At 40.2% G+C, this 21,951-nt stretch overlaps 1 protein-coding gene across 18 annotated transcripts in view; it reads left to right on the top strand.

Moving 5' to 3' along the window:
- The window catches only part of SUGCT (succinyl-CoA:glutarate-CoA transferase), a 529,555-nt gene extending 507,948 nt beyond the window's left edge, over window positions 1-21,607 (top strand). For 11 of the 18 annotated variants that reach the window (XR_015733901.1, XM_034415734.2, XM_034415257.2 and 8 more), the window contains one exon: window positions 20,560-21,607. Coding sequence is in view for 8 of the 18 variants with exons in the window: in XM_034415257.2 (XP_034271148.1) it covers window positions 20,560-20,723 (164 nt within the window). In the remaining 10 variants the exon portion in view is untranslated. Of the gene's footprint in view, window positions 1-7,889; window positions 8,031-20,559 lie in introns of those variants that run through there. The other 7 variants (XR_015733898.1, XR_015733900.1, XM_060686135.2 and 4 more) reach the window with 4 other exon arrangements.
- Window positions 21,608-21,951: the final 344 nt, after the last annotated feature.

The following is a 21,951-nucleotide window of genomic DNA, read 5'->3' as shown; positions in this document are numbered from 1 at the left end:
GCGTATAATCCAATAACTCTAAGAGTTTTAAAACCATTAACAAATATTAAACATTCAAACCTTAAAAATTCTCTTAATATATCAATAAAGTATTCAATTCATTTGCAAAAACATTTTCCCCCTCCTACTTTTCTCAAAGTTCAGATATTTTGAAATCTCATAACAAAAAATAAACCTTAGATATTCAATAGTTAAATTTCTACATTTTTTAAGTTTCTAAATTTTTCCCCTTCATTATTCCTCCCTCCAACTTTCAAAATTTTAAAAGATAATCATCAACATAATTAACCATTAATACATAAACTAGAAAACCAAAAAGGATTAATCTTACATTCAACCATTAATGCATCGTATTTAAAAATCAATATTTAACTTTATACTTTTTCCCCCTCAGTAGTTATAACACCTAAAACATAATCATTTTTAACCATGAGTAGAACAACTGCAAAGCCAAAAGGAAAGGTTAATCTTCCATTCTTGCTTTCTTTTTATATTTTTTCCAGTCTTTCTGCATCCCTCCTACTTCTATTTTGAGGAGGTTTTTCATTTTAATTTGAGGTTGATGTAACTGCAAAGATTGTCCCCTTTTTGAGAAAATTTCCTCTGATTTAGAGCCCCCAAATTGCCTCTTCTTACTTATATAAATCAGTTCATTCCTTCGTCTGTAGGACCAAAGATTGTCAAGAGTTTGTGAAAAAAAGTTCAGTTGTTTCTTTTCTATTAAATGTATAAATACCACTGGCAAATCTCCTTCATCTTCTGAAACTTCGAAAGTCTGGTCATTTACTATTTTTTTCCAAACCAAGTCGTAATTTTGAAAGATTCTATCAATTTTTTCAAAAAGAGCAGAGAATAAGCTCGAAAATTCTTGAGAAGATTCTTCCACCTTCTCTGCTGCAATCAGAATATCTCCTGAATTGTCATCATGCTCCGTACTTGTTTTTGTCTCCTCAGTCATTTCTGTTGTTATCCCTTTAAGAATTGCTATTTGATTACTTATAGCTGCAGTATGATTATTCATGGCTTCTTTTATAAATTCTGTAAATTCTGCATCAAAATCCTTATAGCTCTGTAAATCAGACAACTGTTTCATTTCTGACACCTCCAAATAGCTTCCAGCACTTTCAAGATCTCCTTTCTTGGAAGCCATTTTATTTTAAAAAGATTTTCTTTCTTCCCACAACCATAAAATCATAAAGTCAGAGCCATCCTTTTGAGCAGCTTTCAGCAATTTCTTTATAAATCACCAAACAAAATAATCTTTTCCCAAACAGCTCTTCAAAATCTATTCCAGCAACTTAAAGCCAGTCTCTGAGCACAAGTCTATTAGCAAAGACTTTCCTTTCTAACTTTCACTTTTAAAATTGCAACAAAGAAACGCCATCTTTACTTCCAGCTCAGAAAATCCAATTAGAAACATTGAATCCCCTGAGTTAAGTATTATACTTGCAAAAAGCTTGTCCTCCTGCTTCTGTTCCGCCTGCTTTTTTGAAATCATTTAATCTTCTGTTTGACAGCAGAAATTGGATGCAACGCCTAGCTCTGTAAAAAAAACAGAGTCCCCCCGGATCCGGAGCTTCAGTGGGCTGAACGGGGAGCTCTCGCCCTCCTAACCCCTGGAATTAATCCAGGGGTTTTCGGGGAGCTCTACCCTCACCCACCTGCTCTCCTCCCCTTCTTTTCCCGAAGGGGAGATTTTCAAGCCGTTTGACAGCTGATTAGCGCTGTCAGAACGGCTCAACGGGATCACGGGGGCGGCGGTCTAAAAAGACCGTCCATGGCGCTGCGGAGCCAACCCGGAAGTCCTTTCAGATTGCGGACCCTTTCTGAGGGAGTAAGGATCTCCCCTCCCATCACTAGTGACAGGGCCACTAGATCAGGAGATGCCGGTATCCACAGCCACTCAGTCTTGGATGGGTTGAGTCTGAGTCTGTTTCTTCCCATCCAGGTCTGCACCGCTTCCAGGCAGTGGGACATCACAGAAAGGGCATCCCTAGGGTGAACCGGGGTGGAGATGTAAAGCTGAGTGTCATCAGCATATTGATGGTACCTCACCCCAAAACCACGAATGATCTCACCCAGCGGCTTCATGTAGATGTTAAAGAGCATCTACATAACAGGCCTGGTGGCTCAGCAGACTGATAGCATTGTGATTAACACCAGCTGTCTGCAATTACTGTAAGTTCGAATCTCACCAGGCTCAAGGTTGACTCAGCCTTCCATCCTTTCTAAGATAGGTAAATTGAGGACTCAGTTTGTGGGGGCAATAAGCTGACTTTGTATAAATATACAAAAGTATGAAAGCTATTGCTTAACACATTGTAAGCAGCCCTGAGTCTCTGGAGAAGGGCGGCATATAAATCAAATTAAAAAAAAAAACAGAGGGGAGAGAACTGACCCCTGAGGCACCGCACAAGTGAGGGGCCTTGGGGTGAATCTCTCTCCCCGCATCCACACAAACTGCAAGCGGCCCGAGAGGTAGGAGGAGAACCACCGTAAAACGGTGCCTCCCATCCCTAACCCCCCGAGTCGCTGCAGTAAGATACCATGGTCAGTGGTATTGAAAGCCACTGAGAGGTCAAGAAGGACCAGGATGGAGGAGCAACCCCCATCCCTGGCCCGCCAGAGATCATTTACTAGGGCAACCAATGCCGTTTCCATGCTGTAACCATGCCTGAAACCTGATTGGTACTTGGGTCTAGGTAGTCAGTTTCCTCCAGGAATTGTGGGAGCTGCTGTGCCACCACAGACTCAACAACCTTCGCTATAAAGCGAAGGTTGGAGACTGGACGATAGTTTTTAAGAGAGTCTGGATCCAGAGTGGGCTTCTTGAGGAGGGGACGAACCACTTTGAGTGTGGCAGGGAAGACCCCTTCCCTCAAGGAAGCATTGACAACCGCTTGAATCCAGCTTCCAGTCACCTCCCTGGCTGCAGAAACGAGCCAGGAGGGACAAGGGTCCAATAAACATGTGGAGGCACCCAGTCGACCCATGATCCTGTTCACTTCATCCATCCATTGAAACAGGCTCAAACTCAACCCAGATGTTACCATCAGGACAGGCCCCTTTCGACTTGTCAGACTCTGCCCAGTCAGAGTCCAACCCAGTCCAAATCTGAGTGATTTTATCTTGCAGAAACTGTACAAAATCCTCAGCTCTGCTCTGCAAGGGGTCCTCCCTCGCTCCATGACTGAGGAGAGAGCGGGTCACTCTAAACAGAGCGGCTGGGTGATTTTTTGCAGATGCAATGATTGGCGCTTTGCCGCTTCCATTGCCACAAGATAAGACCTAATATGGGTTCTTTTTTTTTTTTTAATTTGATTTATATGCCGCCCTTCTCCGAAGACTCAGGGCGGCTTACAATGTGCTCAGCAATAGCCTTCATCCTTTTGTATATTTATACAAAGTCAGCTTATTGCCCCCACAAACTGGGTCCTCATTTCACCTACCTTAGAAAGGATGGAAGGCTGAGTCAACCTTGAGCCTTGGCGAGATTCGAACCCTGCAGTAATTGCAGGCAGCTGGTCTTAATAACCAGCTTAATAACAGGGTGCCTTAAACCCCTGTACTACCAGGGTTCTTAACTATGTTCTGTCACATTCGGATCGGGAGGATCTCCAACTGCTCTCCAGGTGTCTTCTCCGACGCTTCATTTCCCTGAGCTCTGCGGTAAACCAGGGAGCCACCCGGGATCTGCGTCGGGTCAGAGGCTGCAAAGGCACAATTCGATCCAAGGCCCCCACCGCGGCCTGTTCCCAGGCCGCAACCAGGGCCTCAGACGAATCGTGGGATAAGGAGGCGGGAAAAGGCCCAAGCTCCGTCAGGAACCCTTCCGGGTCCATCAGGCGCCTGGGGTGCAACAATCTCACTGGTTCCGCCTCCCAGCGGCGGGGGATGATGGAGAGAAAGTCCAGCCTGAGGAGGGAATGATCGGACCATGACGGGATAGGTTGACAAGTTTCCCCTACCACAATCATTTATCCACTGTCCAGAGAGAAAAACCAGGTCAAGTGTGTGTCCTCCCTTATGAGTTGGGCCCTGTACAACCTGAGTTAGGTCCATGGCTGTCATGGAGGCCATGAACTCCCAGACTGACTCAAATGTCTCCCCGGCCAATGGCAAATTGAAATCTCCCACAACCAGAAGGTTGGGGAGTTCAACCACCAATTCGGCCAGGACATTTAGCAGTGCGGGCAGGGCTGAGGCTACGCAGCTGGGAGATAGGTACGTAACCAACAGACCCGACTGGACTCCAGGATCCCATTTCAGAAGGAGGGACTCACACCCGCCTATCTGAGGAACAGTGACCTCCCTAGGACTGAGACTTTCCCTAATAACAACCTGAGTATGCTGAAATTCAGCTAAAATAAAAATTGCTGGAAATCAGCCAAACAATAGCTGGAGATATAGAGGAGAATATATTGGAAAATAGTCAAATTAATATGGGATGAAAAAGAATATGTTGGAAGACAATTAAAATGAAGTGAAACGATTTTGAGATTATTCTGTGTAAAATGAAATGTGTAATAGATGATAAGCTCAAGAAAATTAAGTGTAAATTGACAAAGTTTAAGATCTAAAGACTGGATGAAATGGCTCCAGACATTAAGAAATATAGATAGAATTTTGATTTATAAATTGAAATAAAAATAGAGTTGTATATATTGGAAATTAAGATTTGTGGTGATAAAATAGTAAGGTAAATACTTAGATCAAGAGGTTATAATATTTCTTAAATTTGTGTTTTGATACTGATGTTAAAAGAAGTAATGGAGAAAATTTAGGAAAGAGTTAGAATGAACTTTTATTTATATTTGGATATAAAAATGAGTGGAGTTTATTTGGGAATTAAGATTTGTGGTGATATAATAGTATGGCCTAAATTAAGATGTTAGAATTTATGTTAAAAATTTTCATTTTGATTTGTAATTTTAAAAGATGCAATGAGGAAATTTTGAATGGAGTTTGTTAAAAAATGTAAGCGATTGTATCTATTTATGATCGGATCAAGACTTTGTTCTTAAAAGATATATTTTTTGTTTATGTTTGAAAAAAAAATTAAAAAATATTTTTTAAAAAAGAAGTATTAGATTTTGAAATACAAACTGGTTTTTAGTTAAAAAATTTTGAGTCATTAGAAAATAATTAGGAATTAGAAAATAATAAGAAAATATTATTTCTGAAATAGAGATGGAAAGACTTAATGTTTGCAGACTTTTGTATTATAATACAGCAGCTGAAGCCTTTGCACAATGTATTTTTAGATGAAGAATAATGAACAAAATGCTTATTCTGAAGGCTAATAATTCTTTCATACATTAGTGACCATGTATTACTCCAAGCTTCTTGATTTAACAGATTACTAATGTAATTTCAGTAATGTGTGTGTGTACATGTGTTTGTATATATAGTTTTTGTTATTATGATTGCTCTGATGAATCAATGCTGTTATCTTTCAGTGTACCATCAATAATTTTTATCTAAATTTGGATCTAAAGCCATTGAAGTAGCAGCTATATTGATCTGTGATCAAGCACTTCTTTCATATATTATTTTCCAATTAAATTATTTTATAAGCACTTGGCTTAAGGTTGATATTTCTCTTAAATGTTGGACTTATTATTTTTATTTTTGTGTTGTCTTTGAAATATATAGGAACATTTCAGATGTGTAGAGGCACAATGCAGTAGACATAGCAGAACTTTCAGCAATAGTATTGCTCTGTTAAATGATTCCATTTTGTATATATGACTTAGCCTGTGTTATCAATAGATTGCATTTAGACCTTCTCAATTCTCAGTCCATATTATTGGCTACAGTAATGGCCTGAAGTAAGTCAATTACAAGGTAAGCAGTATGGCCCTTTATGAGAATGGCAGGGGGAAAATCTAAAACCAGAATGCTGTTTGGATCGTTTACATTCACAGAACATGAAGGTCTGTTATTTAAGCAAAAAAATATTTGTACTATCCTTGAAGATAATGGATTTAACCATTTTTACTATAGCATTATAGAAATAAAAGCTTAAATCTAGCCATCCTAGCAAAAGGAAGATGCATTAGCCAACAGGTAGAAAGCAGTGCAGGGAAAAAGACATAATGGAAAGCAGGGGGAAGAATAGTCAAATTCAAAAACCACAAGTGCAATGGCAAAGGATAAAAGGTTATGGAGTATTTGAGAGGAAGACACTGTTCATCTCCCAGAGACTCATGATGGAAATATTGTATTTTTTTTTTAAAAAAAAAGGCACCTACTGCTTACTATTAGAATTTCAAAACTGCTAACCCAAGGAAGTTAAAGCATTCTTCTCCAGCGGTTAAAAGGAATCAAAAAAGGAACTAGTCCAAAACATCAGAAGGTGGAAAAAGCCAGGGAGAGTGTGGAATTGCTTTAATGAAATTGATCTGTGCACATTTGCAATGGAATATTGCTTATGCATGGCTGGTTCCAATCTGATTCTAATTTATGTCCTCAGACTTTTTAGTTGTCTTCTTGGAGGAGTCCCATCTCTTTCATACAATTCATAGAGGGGCAGGAAAAGTAAGAAAAGTGAGGTGGGGGGATTGGAAAACTTCCTAGCCTTATGTCTCATTCCTCTTCGTGGGTGTACCAAGTCTTCTATTTCACTTGTGAATTAGATCAGTGGTTCCTGATCTGATGTTTGGAGGGTGGGACAGAAATTGGCCTTCCTGAAACAGAATAGAAATCTTTAATACAGGCTATTGAAAAGTACAACCATGATAGTTTAAGATACAGGCTGCTCTACTTTACTCACACAGACACACCCATGCAACATAAACTAAAGGCTGCTTGTCTGTTTTAAGAAACTGAGATACTCCATATTGCTTTGATATTTCCCAGCTCTGCTGAGCTGAATATCACATGATTAGCATTGGCAACAGACAATGGAAAGCCAACACAGTTGCTTGGCCTTCATACTGCATTTGTATTGATCAAATTGTCAGTTTGTAAATTTGTGTAAATAGGAATATGGAATGTGGAATTTGCTCTCCCTTAACTCCTGCTCAAATACTAATGCTGAGTATTCTTCAAAGAATTTAAAATTAAAATAAAACAGATACTTGCTTGAAATGGGAGGCAGCAGCAGAAAGTGCGGTTTGACAAATGGTAGCCCAATCTTGTGATGGCATTTCAGTTGTCCCATGTGCAAATAGGAGTTTCCACTAGAGCAGCTAAAGTAGCATTGGGTACAAAGTTAAGGCACAGCCATCCATACTTAGCCATGCACACTCAGCCCAGCTCAACATGGAATTTCTGCTAAATTCCCATAGAAACCTCCTACATATGATTTCATAATAATGCAAAACAATTACTATGTCTTAAGATCAATTAGATAAATAGAAGACATTCTTCAGTTATTTCCTTGAGCTGGAAATTCACTATAATCTGTACAGTATGCTTGCATGTCATAGAATCAACTATGGTCTGCAAAGCTGGACCTATGACATTTGCAAAATCTATTGTCCAGGGTAATATTTTGTGTAAAGAGCATGTCTGTGAAGGCATATTTACAGAGCTTTTATATATTTGTTTATTTCAACTAGACAAAGCATTTCAGCAAAATAATACTAGCTGCATTAAGAATTTCCTTTCTTAAAAAAAAGTAACTTCTTATATCCATCTACTGAAGTTTTATAATCATCTTTGAAAAAAATATGGAGAAGTGAAGTTGATAGATTATATGCTCTACCAACTGAGTAAAGCATAACATTATTGGGGCTTCTTGCAATTCCTCACTAGAATTTTGAGTTGATTCCATGTTTTTCCTCTTCCCCACATATTCATTTTTAATCTGTTGTTTTATGTTTATATCCTTGATGAGTTCATTTCATAAATCAAGCACTTCAAAACTAAGCTTCCTTTCTCAGATGGGTACATAAAAAAAAGGAAGGAGGCATCCAGCTTTATGACTGGGACCAGTGGTGGGTTGCTACGGGTACGCCCCGGTTCAGAAGTGGCGCATGCACGAGTGAAGCGAGGTTGCACCCGCAAGTGAACCGGTAGCAAAGGTAAGTGAAACCCACCACTGTCTGGGACATATAAAAGAGAATATTTTTAGTGGAGATCTATAGGCCAGAGAAGCAGAACCTAGGAGATGCCAAGCTATATATAGTTGACAAAACCAAGAAGGTGAGAACAATACAGAAGGTAGCTTTAACCATTACTGATATTGATATGCTTATGTCAGTGTTGGTTTTCAATTTTTTTTACTACCGGTTCTGTGGGCATGGCTTGGTGGGCGCGGCTTGGTGGGCGTGGCAGAGGAAGGATACTGTAAAATCTCCATTCCCACCACTCCAGGGGAAGGATACTGTAAAATCTCCATTCCCTCCCCACTCCAGGGGAAGGATACTGCAAAATCCCCATTTCCTCCCGATCAGCTGGGACTTGGGAGGTAGAGAATAGACGGGGGCGGGGCCGGTCAGAATTTTTACTACTGGTTCTCTGAACTACTCAAAATTTTTGCTACCAGTTCTCAAGAACTGGTCAGAACCTGCTGAAACCCACCTCTGGCTTATGTAAATACAGAATCTTGAAAACTAACTGTAAGAGGAATTTCTCAGTCTTGGTTATAGTGACTTAATTGGGAGGGGGTGTCTTTAGGAATCACCTTTTCTCATGTCTCTCAGCAGTTGTCTTTTGAAATAAACATTCAAATACGTTGTCCCATATTTTCCCACAGTCTGTCACAGTAGAGGACTGAGTTGTATTTTGTCAATCTTTCACAAGTAGTGTTGTGCTGAAAAGCTTTTACAACTCATTTTCAATGTTTGGCTTCTTAAATGTATATATTCCTCCAACTTCCAGCTGAACCACTATTGCCAGATGTGATGGGTTGATTCTATGTAATCTTTTTGAGATCAGGCAAGATCAGAGAGGTGCTGGTATTTAACATTAATTAAGTTTGCAGCATTATAATTGTCTCAGCAGGTGGCAGCACTTATCCAAACTTGACTGAACTTGAAGCCAAGCTAGATCAGCTCTGATTAATATTTGGATATAAAACTGCTTAGGAATTCCAGAGTTGCTGGCTAGACTGGAAAGCTAAATGTATCAGAGGAAGCCAGTGACGCCCACCCCTCTTCTTAACTCTGCCAAGAAAACTTCATGGATACAATTACCAGGAGTTGAACTCAGCTTAAGAGCTTTTTTTAAAACTACCGCTGCTACTATTTTAGCCTTACAATCTAATAATCTTACTGTTATCATTAACCTTAAAAACTAACAATTTGTCCATGTTTACTTAGCAGTTATCCCTTCTTTATTTATAAGCTCTGAAAAACTCTTGAAATTTTTTAGGTAACATGTAGTAGAATTTTAAATGTGTTTTCTTAGAAGTAAGAAACTCTTACTTAGTTCAGTGCAACTTTTAGGTAAATGTGCTGATAACCATATTAATCTTATATTTTAGTATGAATATGTAGTGCTTTGATGAACTCCGGAACAATGCTTTCTTCTAGCAAATTTTTTATATTTCCATATCCAGGTTTTCTCCATACTTATAGGAAAATCTTTTAAACCATTGATACCCTTTCATTTGCAGCTACTGAGAACTAGATAGATCTCCTTATAACAATAATTTCAGCCAGAAAACCTAGCAGACTGGATCTTAGGGCAGAGGAATATTATTAGTATGTACATTTACTCTCTACATGTAGAACAAAAAGATGACAACAACAGAATTCTAAATAGTCAAAACTATTTGTAGGAAATCATTTTCATCAGAGGAAGAATATAAACAAGCAGTACTGTTGAGAGATATACCTGAAAGATTTTCCCCATCAAAGTGATAGGCCTGAATGCCAGTAAAGAAAGTATCCAGAAATTGTTATAGTTCCTTATCTATTTTTGAGTGGGATATTGTCAGGAATTAGCACAGGGGCCTTTTAGAGCAATAGCAATAGCACTTAGACTTATATATCACTATACAGTGCTTTACAGCCCTCTCTAAGCAGTTTACAGAGTCAGCATATTGCCCCCAATAATTTTACTCACCTCGGAAGGATGGAAGGATGAATCAACCTTGAGCCTGGTGAGATTTGAATTGCCAAATTGCAGGCAGGCGGCAGGCAGCAGAAGTAGCTTGAAGTACTGCACTCTAACCAGTGTGCCACCGTGGCTCATTGCTTCCATTGCTTAGTGAATACTGTAGACAGAAGCCATGTTTTCTTTTTTTTCCCCCACATCCTGGCTAGCTCTCACTTGAAACATTGAGAAAAGTAAAACAGTAGTTTTTATACATTCCATCAGTATTGTCCATAGCTTCATACTGATCAAAATGCAATACAACACATCTAAAAAAGAGGAAGGGGGGGAGGGGAGGGAGGGAGGGAGGGAGGGAGGAAGGAAGGAAAGAAAGAAAGAAAGAAAGAAAGAAAGAAAGAAAGAAAGAAAGAAAGAAAGAAAGAAAGAAAGAAAGAAACCAAACAGGAAGACTGTTGCTATCTACAGAGACCAATGCAATAGGCTTTTTTATTTAATATTTAAAATTCTTTTTGGTGGTGTCTTCCAAATTTCCCATTCTCTAGTTGCCAGACTCATTAAAGAATGAATGAATAAAATCAGTTCAGAATAACAATAACAATTCTGGCGCCTTCAGAAGCGGATCCGTGACCTCTGCAGATCCATTCCAAGTTCTCCCTGTCAGGGCTTCATCTGAAGCCATAGCCACCCTGTGGGGGGGAGAAGCAAAGGGGGACCTCCTTGCAGGTTGAGGGGAGCCACATCTCCCCTCCCTGACTCGGAAAACCCCCTCATCCAAAGACTAGGAGCAGCAGCAGTTAAAAGGCTGCCATGAAGCTGGGGAACATCCAGAAACCATAAATTGGTGCAGGAGCAGAGAAATGATGAATGTCATGTCGTCTGGGTAAGAAAAGATTGACAGCTGAAGCCGGACCCCAAAAAATTTAAAGGGAATACCTTTTAGAACAATTTGTTACTATTATGAAAAAGCATATTGGAAATTTAAAGAAGTAAATATTTGTTTAAAAAGAAAATTAAGTTGGAAATGGAATCCCCAAAACAAAAGGCCTGATATTAAGAAGGCATATTAAGATGCTGGAACTATAAACCTACCTTTTCTTCAAATAATTTGCCATAAGTAACGGAGTTATAAATTAAACTAAGCAAGAGAAATAAATTAGATTTGTCAAAATAAAAGCAGAGAGGTAGCAGAGTGAAGTAAAGAGCGCCTTCTGCTGATGACAGCGAATTTTTGCAACTTGGGAATAAATATCGAAATGAAGGGAAATAAATGTTGAACTATACATATTTACCTTCTAACCATTGGTGACCAGAATATTAAAAAAGAATTTGTGTCTGGGGACCCCTAAATACTATTGGATATACAAAAATGACTTGAGGAGTGGAGTATCCCTGAAGTAACTAACTGATTTGATTGAACATTGAGGAGACATTTAAATTTGACTTGGAGCTTTGGTTTCTGAACTGACGATTGTGGAGACTCAAACAGAATGGAGTTAATGATTCAAAACATTAAGGACATTAAGGACTTTATCCTGGAATTACACAAGGACATGGTGGAAATATTTGATCGTATAGATAGAAGACAGGAAAATTGCATACAAGAGATAAGGAGCAAAGACCAGGACAAGAAGGAAAGAATGAAATCATTAGCTGGAACAGAAGAGGAATTAGAATTGAGAAACCAGCAAAAGGAAGATAACAAGGAGGAGACACTATTAAAATCAATAAAAACAGGGCGAAAACATTTTAAAAGATTTTTAAAAGAAATGGAAGGAATAGGAAGAGGTCTGGAGGGAAACAATAGGATTTAGGGCTGAAAGCTTTCAAAATAAACAGTGGGAAAAGATAGGGCAAGGAGAAAAAAATAAATTATGGATTCAGAATATAAACTTCGAAGTAGATGGAATAAAAGACTTAAGAGGAAAACAGGGGAGACAAGTAAAAAAAGGTATGAATAAAGGATGGGATGTGGATAAGAGATAATGGTTAAGGGGAGAAAAAGAATTATAGATATGTCATGATTATATACATATATGTTAATAATTGTATTAATATTAGAATGATATAGGCTGGACAATTAATTGGTATTTAATATAAATAAATATTAGGATAAACATTACCACAAATAGATATGAAACTGGAAAATTATGAATTAGAATTCATTATTAATTGGAAATGAGAGGTTGAATGATGGTATTATTAAAAGTGTATAAAATATGACTATTGTGTAGGTAATGTGAAAGTAGATATATTTATGTGTATTAACAAACTTTAAAATATACAGAGAGGAAAAGTTAAATAATGGGAATATGAATAACAAAACAGAATATCATGTTCTTGAATATAATAATGTGAAGGGGGAAAAATATTAGTGGAAGTTTAGAATGGAAGGGTGTAAAGAAATGTAGCACAAAGTCAAATAAGGTAGGAAAAGAAACATGAAAAATAGACACAAAAAATGAAAATGGTGGTAAGCTTGAATTGTTAGGATGTAAGAAACCAGTTGTCAGCTTTGGAAGTCATATTAGGCCGGAAGCTTCCATGCTGCCACCTTCTCATGTGTGGGAAAGTAGGAGGGAGATTTAGTAGAGGGGTTGTCTGTAGACATAATAGCATTCTTCCTGTCGGTCAAGGTCAGGGTGATCCTGCATCTGGAGAAGGAGTGGTCGGAGTGATGTCTCGAGATGGGACGGTGGTTGATTGGTGCATGTGATCGACTGAGGAGTGAGGGGATGGTTTTGGGGGTTTGATTTACTGAGGGAAAACCCAGACCTCTCAGATTCGGGTTTTCCCAGATGTGCTTTACTTGTTCTAGTAAATAGAACTTTGAAAAATGCTTGCTTCAGAGTCTTTACTTGGAGTTGGGGGGTTTTCTGGAACGCTGACACTGGTATTCAGACAGCATGCTGTTTGATCAATGAAGGGATGTTAGTATTAAAAGAATAATATTGTAGTTGCACACAGACACACAAACACACACACACACACACATGCTTAGAATGATGATGTGTGTAAAATTATTAACATGATTAATCAATATTATGATGATATAATAATAATTATTATTAATATCAATAACACATATTTAAGTGATTAAGTCTGTTTCTTTTATTTTTGAATGTAACTTTAAGAAGTTGTATAGTTATAGTTGAAAGAGATGTTAATTGGAAAATACACCATATCCTGTAGGTATTGGGAATATTATATACAACAACGAAAAGAAAGAGGGAAATGGAGGGGAGTGGAAGGGAGTAGGAGAGGAGGGGAGAAAGAGTAAGGGTAGAGAGGGGAAAGGAGATCGGGAAGTGGAGGGGAGGAGAAGGAAAGAGGGAAGGGGAGGGAAAAGAGAAGGAAGGAGGGAAGTAGAGAGAAAGAGAAGGGAGAAGGGAAGAGAAGGAGAAGAAAGAAGAGGAAAGGAGATGGATTGTTCTAAAATTGGGTGAAATATGGTATACAGGAAAAAGGAAACAGACAGGGCAATTTCATATTTTTTCTACTTGAGGGGTATAATACTGAAATTATAACGAAAGATAATGCGGTGGACGTTAAAACATATCGGTTTAGATGTTATTGCATACTTGTTAATATTTATATGAAAATAAAAATTTTGTGTAAAAGATAGAGGTAAATAATATGGAATAAGGAAAATGGAATGTAATAATTATGCATATGTTTATCTGTATTGAAATGTATGATACTCAAACACCACACCATCCATATAATGATATGTATATTTTTTTTTTAAATAAAAACTTGATGGCAAGAATAACTGTAATAAATCACAGTTCTAATTCTACTATTATCATTAGATTTACCTGCTCCTCCTCCCTACAGTAGACTTAGTGAGTATGCATGCATCTGCTCACATGAATACTCATGTGAACTTCCTTTGGGTAGTCAAGAGAAGACTACCTGAGAACATTTCCATTTTTGTCTGTCATCATTTTCATCTTAAAAATCCTGCATAAAAATTTCTAGACTATGTCGTTTTAAAACAAAATAGACATTTCATCCTTTGATGACCTTATATAACAAAATGTTGCTTCCACTGTTTTGTTTTTAATATTTTAAGTTTTAGTGTGTCCTGCAACTTTTATATATTTGTGCCTGAAATATTGCAGCAAAATGGCACAAAATTAAAAAAATGTTAGTGATATGGAGTTAACTGCTACAGGGGCAATTCTGGTATTCTAAGTGTAATTGTTTATTTTATCCCCTTTTGAGACCTTGTTGAGGAAGTAATATCCGGAGTATATATCTTAACAACTTGCATGATAAGTCATAATACATATATACATTGGGGAATAATTCTTTAGTTTTATTCTTTCAGCATCTTTTTTTTAAAAAAATTAATACAGAACCATTGCAGAAAATTTCCATCCACATCCATCTCAGACAATCTTTACAGAAGGATTACATTTGATGATGTCAGAAGTTGCTAAGAGATCCAGAAGACTCTAGAGGATTGAATCCCCCAACTTTTGTGCTAAAACAGATAATCTTACTATGCAATCAAAACAGTTTCATTGCCGGAACTGGGAATAAACTGGATTTTGTAACGTGACTTTCAATGGGATCCTGAAAATGATCAAGTTGTTGCAGTTGTGCAGAACTCAGTCCTATTTTTAAGTCATTATCAAAGTGGGATAATATATTTTGAATTATTGAATGTATTGTTTAAAAAATTGTTGGTCATCTTATGCTGACTTTGTTTAAAACTCTGGGCTCTTCTCTGAGGAAAGCTGGTGTAAAAATAACATGAGAAATAATATTTGAAAGTCAATTTCATCTTCTGGGGAAATACATGTTTCAAATAGTAAATACAAAACTAATTTCCAAGATATTGTCTGGTCAATAGATTAAGTGATAGCCTGTTTTACCTTCTTATTAATAGAGGTTCAGATTCCATTGTTCTGAAGAGGATGCGGGGTGAGTTTATCATGCCATATTTTTGAGAGACATCATACTATGGAAAGTATCCTGAGCAGTTGGAAAAGATCAGCCTCCACTATACTCTCAGGATTCAAGTCCTCTATTCTGCAAGCAAGAAAATGGAAATTTAGTGAAACCAAAGAATTCAGCTTATGTTCTGATGAGATAAATGTTTAATTTCAGAACAGTTTTAACTGAAGAGATAATGTAAAGCAAGCATGCAGGCAGATGCTGTGCATGAGAAACATCTCGTCTGACCTAATGTACGTTTCTTCAATCGCAAATGAAGATAGAACTAATACAAAGTCTGGCCTTTCCTATACTGTAAAATTCGCCTATTCATGATGCCTCTTGCTATAATGTATAATAATCATGGTGCATGGTATAACAATGGAGATTTAGTACATCTATGCTTAATAGCCATACTAATGCATATAAATAAAGCTGAAAGAACTGAGCAGGTTGAACGTGCAACAGAACAACTATCATGGAAAATTGATTGCTTTAAGGACAAGAGCTGACTCAATGAATTTGAGTTACAAGGGGAAAAAAATAAGAATTTTAAGAATCACATCCTGACAATGCAAATTTTTCAACAATGGGATAGACATTGTTGGAAAGTTGTCTCATTTTTAGCTGTATCTTTATATATATTTCAGGGCTTTTTAATCAGTTGAAAGTAGGAAACTCTATACAAGATATCTTCTAATATAAAGAATAAAATTAGACATTCTGGTAATAAATGTATTTCAGCCTTCCATCCTTCCAAGGTCAGTAAAATGAGGACCCAGATTGTTGGGGACAATATTCTGACTCTGTAAACCACTTAGAGGGGGCTGTAGAGCACTGTGATGTGGTATATACTGTAAGTCTAAGTATCTCATTTGTATCTCATAGTTTGTTTACATTTTATTTATTTATTTATTTATTTATTTTATTTGATTTCTATACCGCCCTACTCCCGAAGGACTCAGGGCGGTGCACAGCCAAACAATAAAATACATACATACAAAATTTAAAAAGTGGAATTAAAATCAAATTAAATAGTTTTGGCCCAGACAAATTAAAACCCCAATCAATTTAAAACCAATTTTAAAATTTGAATATATAAAATACTAAAAAATATTAAAAATTAAAAATCTTTTATAAAAGAGGGAGAAAATTAGCCAGGCCCGCCTGGTGAAATAAAAAGGTCTTTAGAGTGCGGCGGAAGGTGCACAGATCCGGGATCCTCCGTATCTCCGGGGGGAGCTCGTTCCAGATTGTAGGTGCCCCCACAGAGAAGGCTGTCCCCCTGGGGGCCGCCAGTCGGCATTGTTTGGCTGACGGCACCCGGAGGAGCCCCTCTCTATGGGAGCGTACTGGTCGGTGGGAGGCTATTGGTGATAGCCACAAGTACCCAGGTCCTGAGCCATGGAGCGCTTTAAAGGTGGTAACTAAAACCTTGAAGTGCACCTGGAAGACCACCGGGAGCCAGTGCAGCTCGCACAGGAGGGGTGTTACATGGGAACGCCATGTCGCTCCCATTACCACCCGCGCGGCTGCACTCTGCGCCAGTTGGAGCCTCCGGGTGCTCCTCAAGGGGAGCCCCATGTAGAAAGTGTTACAATAGTCCAGGCAGGAGGTGACGAGGGCATGAGTGACCGTGCATAAAGAGTCCTGATCCAGAAAGGGACGCAACTGGCGAATCAGGCGAACCTGATGAAAAATCCTCCTGGTCACGGCCGTCAAGTGCTCTTCTAAAGACAGCCGTGAATCCAGGAGGACGCCCAATTTGCGCGCCCTCTCCGTGGGGGCCAATGATTCACCCCCAATAGTCAGTAATGGCACCAACTGACTATATCGGGACATCGGAAACCACAGCCACTCGGTCTTGGATAGGTTGAGCCTGAGCCTATTACTCCCCATCCAGATCTGCATGGCCTCCAGGCACCGGGACATAACTTCAAGGGCATCGTTGGGGTGATCTGGGGTGGAGATGTACAGCTGGGTGTCGTCAGCATACTGGTGGTACTTCATCCCGAAACCACGGATGATCTCGCCCAGGGGCTTCACATAAATGTTGAACAGGAGGGGCGAGAAGGTCGACCCTTGCGGCACCCTGCATATGAGGGGCCTCGGGGTTGACCTCTGCCCCCCTGTCAACACAGACTGTGACCGGTCAGAGAGAAAGGATGAGAACCAGTGCAACACAATGCCTCCCACCCCTAACTTCCAACCGGTGCAGCATGATACCATGGTCGATGGTATCAAAAGCCGCTGAGAGATCTAACAGGACTAGGACAGAGGAGCACCCCCTGTCCCGAGCCCTCCAGAGATCATCTACCAATGCGACCAATGCCGTTTCCGTGCTATACCCGGGCCTGAAGCCCGACTGGAATGAATCCATACACGTCGTTTCATCCAGGTGCTGGGGGAGCTGTTGCGCAACCACACTCTCAACAACCTTCGCCACAAAGCGAAGGTTGGAGACCGGACGATAGTTTACCAACATTGCCGGGTCCAGGGAAGGCTTCTTGAGGAGAGGCCTCACCACTGCCTCTTTCAAGGCAGTGGGAAAGTCACCCTCACCCAAGGAAGCATTTATAATCCTCTGGAGCCAGCCTCGTGTCAGTTCCTGGGAAGCCAGCACTAACCAGGAAGGACATGGGTCCAATAAACAAGTGGTCACATTCAGTCTGCCCAGAATCCTGTCCACGTCTTCGGGGGTCACAGGATCAAACTCATCCCAGATAACATTCTCAAGACCTGCCCCAGTCTCTCCCCCTGAGACTACCCAGTTGGAGTCCAAATCTTCCCGAATCTGAGTGATTTTGTCATACGGATACTGAACAAAATCCTCGGCTCTACCCTCCAAGGGGTCCTCCCTCGCTTCCTGGTGGAGCAGGGAGCGGATCACCCTAAAGAGGGCGGCCAGGCGGTTATCTGATGATGCAATAAGAGCAGCAAAATAACTACATTTCGCTGCTTTTATCGCCACTAGGTAATTCCTAATATGGGATTTTACTAGTGTCCGGTCAGATTCAGAAAGACTGGCCCTCCAACTACTCTCTAGGCATCTTTTCCGGTGCTTCAACTCCCTCAGCTCCTCGGTAAACCAAGGAGCCAATTGAGATCGGCGCCGGGTCAGAGGCTGCAAAGGCAGGACCCGATCCAGAGCTCCAGCGGCCGCCCTATCCCAGGCGGCCACTAGGTCTCCAGTCGAGGCATGTGCCAGAGCCTCAGGAAATGGCCCAAGCTCCACCTGGAATCTGTCAGGTTCCATCAGGCGCCTGGGGTGGAACCATCTTACCGACTCCGCCTCCCTGCGGTGGGGTGCAGCAGTTCGAAGGTCGAGATGAAGGAGAGAGTGATCTGACCATGACAAGGGTTCGGTAACTATATCCCCTATCTCAAGATCCCTCAACCACTGTCCAGAGACAAAAACCAGATCCAGCGTGTTTCCCCCCATGTGGGTAGGGCCATGAATTAACTGGGTCAGGTCCATAGCTGTCATGGAAGCCATGAACTCCCGAGCCACCTCAGATGTCTCACCCATGGACGGCAGGTTGAAATCCCCCATGACCATAAGCCTAGGGGTATCAATCGCCACCGCGGCGATGACGTTGAGTAGCTCGGGCAGGGCTGTTGCTATGTGGCAGGGAGCCAGGTACATGATCAGCAAACCCATCTGAACCCCATGACCCCATTTCACAAAAAGGGATTCACAGCCAGCCGTCTGAGGAACAGTGGCCTCCCTCGGTCTCAGACCTTCTTTAATAATAACCGCTACCCCCCCGCCCCTCCCCTGTGACCTCGGCTGATGGAATGCTTGGAAACCTGGCGGGCACATTTCAACGAGGGGAATCCCGACCTCCTGGCCCAACCAGGTCTCCGTAACACCTGCCAGGTCCACACACCCCTCCTGAACAAGATCACAAATGAGGGGGGCTTTGTTTACTATGGACCTGGCATTGCACAGCATCAGCCGGAGGCCTGGGTCCTGAGGGTCTATGTAACCTGAGGAGTGAGTAGAGCTTGGGGGCCGGAGCACACCACCACTCGTAAACAGCGAGTGCACACTCCCCTAACATGATATGGCCCCCTGCTCCCGCCATATCTACCCCTCCCACCTACAGTACTGATGTTCAGATAGGACAAGCTCTAACCCCCCCTCGACCCCAGGTCCCCCACCCCCCATGCCGCGTTTCACTGCCAGACCTGACCCTCCCCCTTGTGGGTTATCCCCCATACCCACAGCCCAAATTCCAATCTGACCCTCCCCCTCCCTGGGACCCCTTAAAAGTTTGACTAAAAATTTCAATAGAAAACCCCTCAATCCCCTAGTTTTCACATGCCACTTCTCTGGGTCCCAAAACCCGTCCTTGAGGTGGGCCCTCGATAGTGAGGAGGGCCACATCTGCGAGAGGGGGGAATCTCGCAGCACAAGAAGATCCGCTGTCGTGTACATCTCCCAAGATGCAGCGATGGAGGCACGGAGCTGAAACAGGGGACTTCACAAAAGATGTAACACGGCCATTTGTTCATTGGTGTACTATTGGTATCTCTACTGTCCTCCCACGATGGTAGGAGGGTCCTGATTATCTCATCCAATGGGAACGGCCTCCGGCCCGCCCTCTCACGGCAGGGCCCCCGGGGGCCGTAGATCAAAAAAAACTTCTCCGACAGACGAGACTCATGATGTAATAGAGGACCCCTCAACAGTTGCATCAATTGGCTGACTCAGAGGAGGAGTTTATCAGTCTATCAGTCAGTCAGTGAGTCACATCAGGGGCAAAGATGGAAAATCCTTGGCATAGTCTTATACTCAAGATCACATCCGAGTAAATCCCAATGAAAAAAAAGGTGGGGGGAAGAAGGAAGGGGGAAGAAGGGAAAAGAGGAAGAAAAGGTGGGGGGGAGAGAGAGAACTCCCTCAGTTAGGGCAAATAATGAGCCCATTTAGGCGGACACAGTACCCGGGAGGGGGAGGGGAAAAAGGGCTGGTATCCATACGAGGGAAAAACCTCTGTCGCCCACCAGCTCTATTTTCCTCAGTTCTTCCGGACCCAGCCTCCATTAAATGTCACAGGAGGCCTCCAGGTCCTCTGCAGCCGCCAGGATATTCCGAGGGGGGGTCTCTCTTCTCCAATCCCAAGACCCGTTTATACTCTTCTCAGTTTCTGAGTGGGTTAGTGGAAATTCAACGGGCTGCCACCACTCGTTGCCCCAAAGCCATTCTTCCTCCTTCACCTTCATCTTCTCTGCCAATGCCTCTGGGCTTATCCAGGGGTGAGGGAGGTCTCAAAAAACCCTCGCCCCGAGCTCCACTGACTGAGCCTGCCGCCGCCGATGATAAGCCACCATATCTCCGCTCTCTGCGCTGCTCTGCTCTCTTTTCTCTTTTTTCTCACCCTTCTCCACTCCAGCAGCATTTCTCATATATTTTGGAAAAGGCAGAAAAGCCAGACTTGAAAGTAACCAGGAAATAGAAAAATACCTTTAGGTGGATGTTGCATTTTAATTATCTATTTCGTATATTGAATAATAGTGTTTATAGTAGAAGCACTTTTTGTAGCAGTTCTAGAGGATATTATGCACAAAATTAATAATAGATTTCTTTCTTTTTTTCTTCAACAGGACCAGCTGTAAGGTATAACCAGTTTGAAGTGTCAGATCCTAAACCACCACCTCTGGTTGGACAGCATACTCTGGATGTATTGAAGAGTAAATTGGGGTATAAAGATGATGTTATACAGGATCTGTTTGATGCTGAGGTGATAGCTCAGCATGAATTCAAGTGAATTGATTAGATTTCGATGGCTGATATGAGTGAAGGTTTCATGGATCAAATTGGATATCTTCACTTTGCACAGTGTTATTAATTGAAATATGATTAAATTATTTTTATAATCATCTGAAATTTATATGTCACAAAAGCATCAACTTTCATACTTTTTAAGAAATCTGATTTACTATCAGGAAATAAATATTTTTGTAAAATTCAGATACTATCGCCGTATGGCTCATCACTCCCCAAAGGTTTTAATTGTAGGTAATCTCACATTTATTGTAATTGTAATAATGCCAGATGATTTTCAAAATACATTTAAAGAAATTAACAATTGAATGTTATAGCTGAAGGAGAGTTTCTTTTGAAAATATTTTAACATAAAATTATAATATTCAGCAAATAGGTAGTTTCATTATTCATCTTAAATAGGAACCTTATTAACTTGCTAATTTCTTACATGAGCCCCAGTGAAAGAGGCTTTTATAAAGTTAAATTGTATTTAAATTCAGATTACTAGATTTGCTCTTTTAAGTATTTGGTTTCTATCACATTACTATCAAATGGCAGCTGCATTGCACTTAAAAGTTAAAATGCTAAGTATCTTTATGTTTGCAAGAACATATTTAATCAGCTATGTATTAAACAGTGAATGAATAATGCTAGTGATTTTATTCTGGAGAGTTCTTATATTTTGTTAAATTTATTGTATGTGAATTTTCAAAATATACACAGCAGCATTTTCCCAGAAACATAATTCTATCTGCAGGCATTGGGAGTTACTTGATTTGAGATACTTTTTGGAATTCTTTTAACAAATAAATGAAAATTAAAAGCTAATTTTTGTTACAATTATGATTTTCCTGTTACAAGAATAAAAATAATGGGAAAAAGAAACTTTGTTTTTTCTTCCTGAATATAAAAAACAGCCAAAATATCTCAATCGTCTTATATTAACATTTAGAAGAAGGTTTTGCATAGTTATAGCAATGCTAGGTTCCTTGTCTAGTGCTTCCTGAAAGGATGACCATTCTTTAAATTTATGAACTTCATTTAATATTTTTTTACATTTTAGTAAATCTGAGACTTCTCTAGTCTGAAGATTAGGGAAGGAGAAAGGATGAACCATCCCATTATGGATTAGAAAAGTTAAATATTGAAATTTACTCAAAACAAGATATGTGCTGAAATTCTGGGTAATAACTATTAGTGAGTTTTATAATTATTGAGCTAAATCAAGT

This window comes from Pantherophis guttatus, chromosome 4 (genome assembly GCF_059756535.1).
Source record: "Pantherophis guttatus breed Tessera chromosome 4, ASM5975653v1, whole genome shotgun sequence".
NCBI lineage: Eukaryota > Metazoa > Chordata > Lepidosauria > Squamata > Colubridae > Pantherophis > Pantherophis guttatus.
Note: the sequence above shows the minus strand (reverse complement) of the source record. Positions and strands in the feature narration are given on the sequence as shown.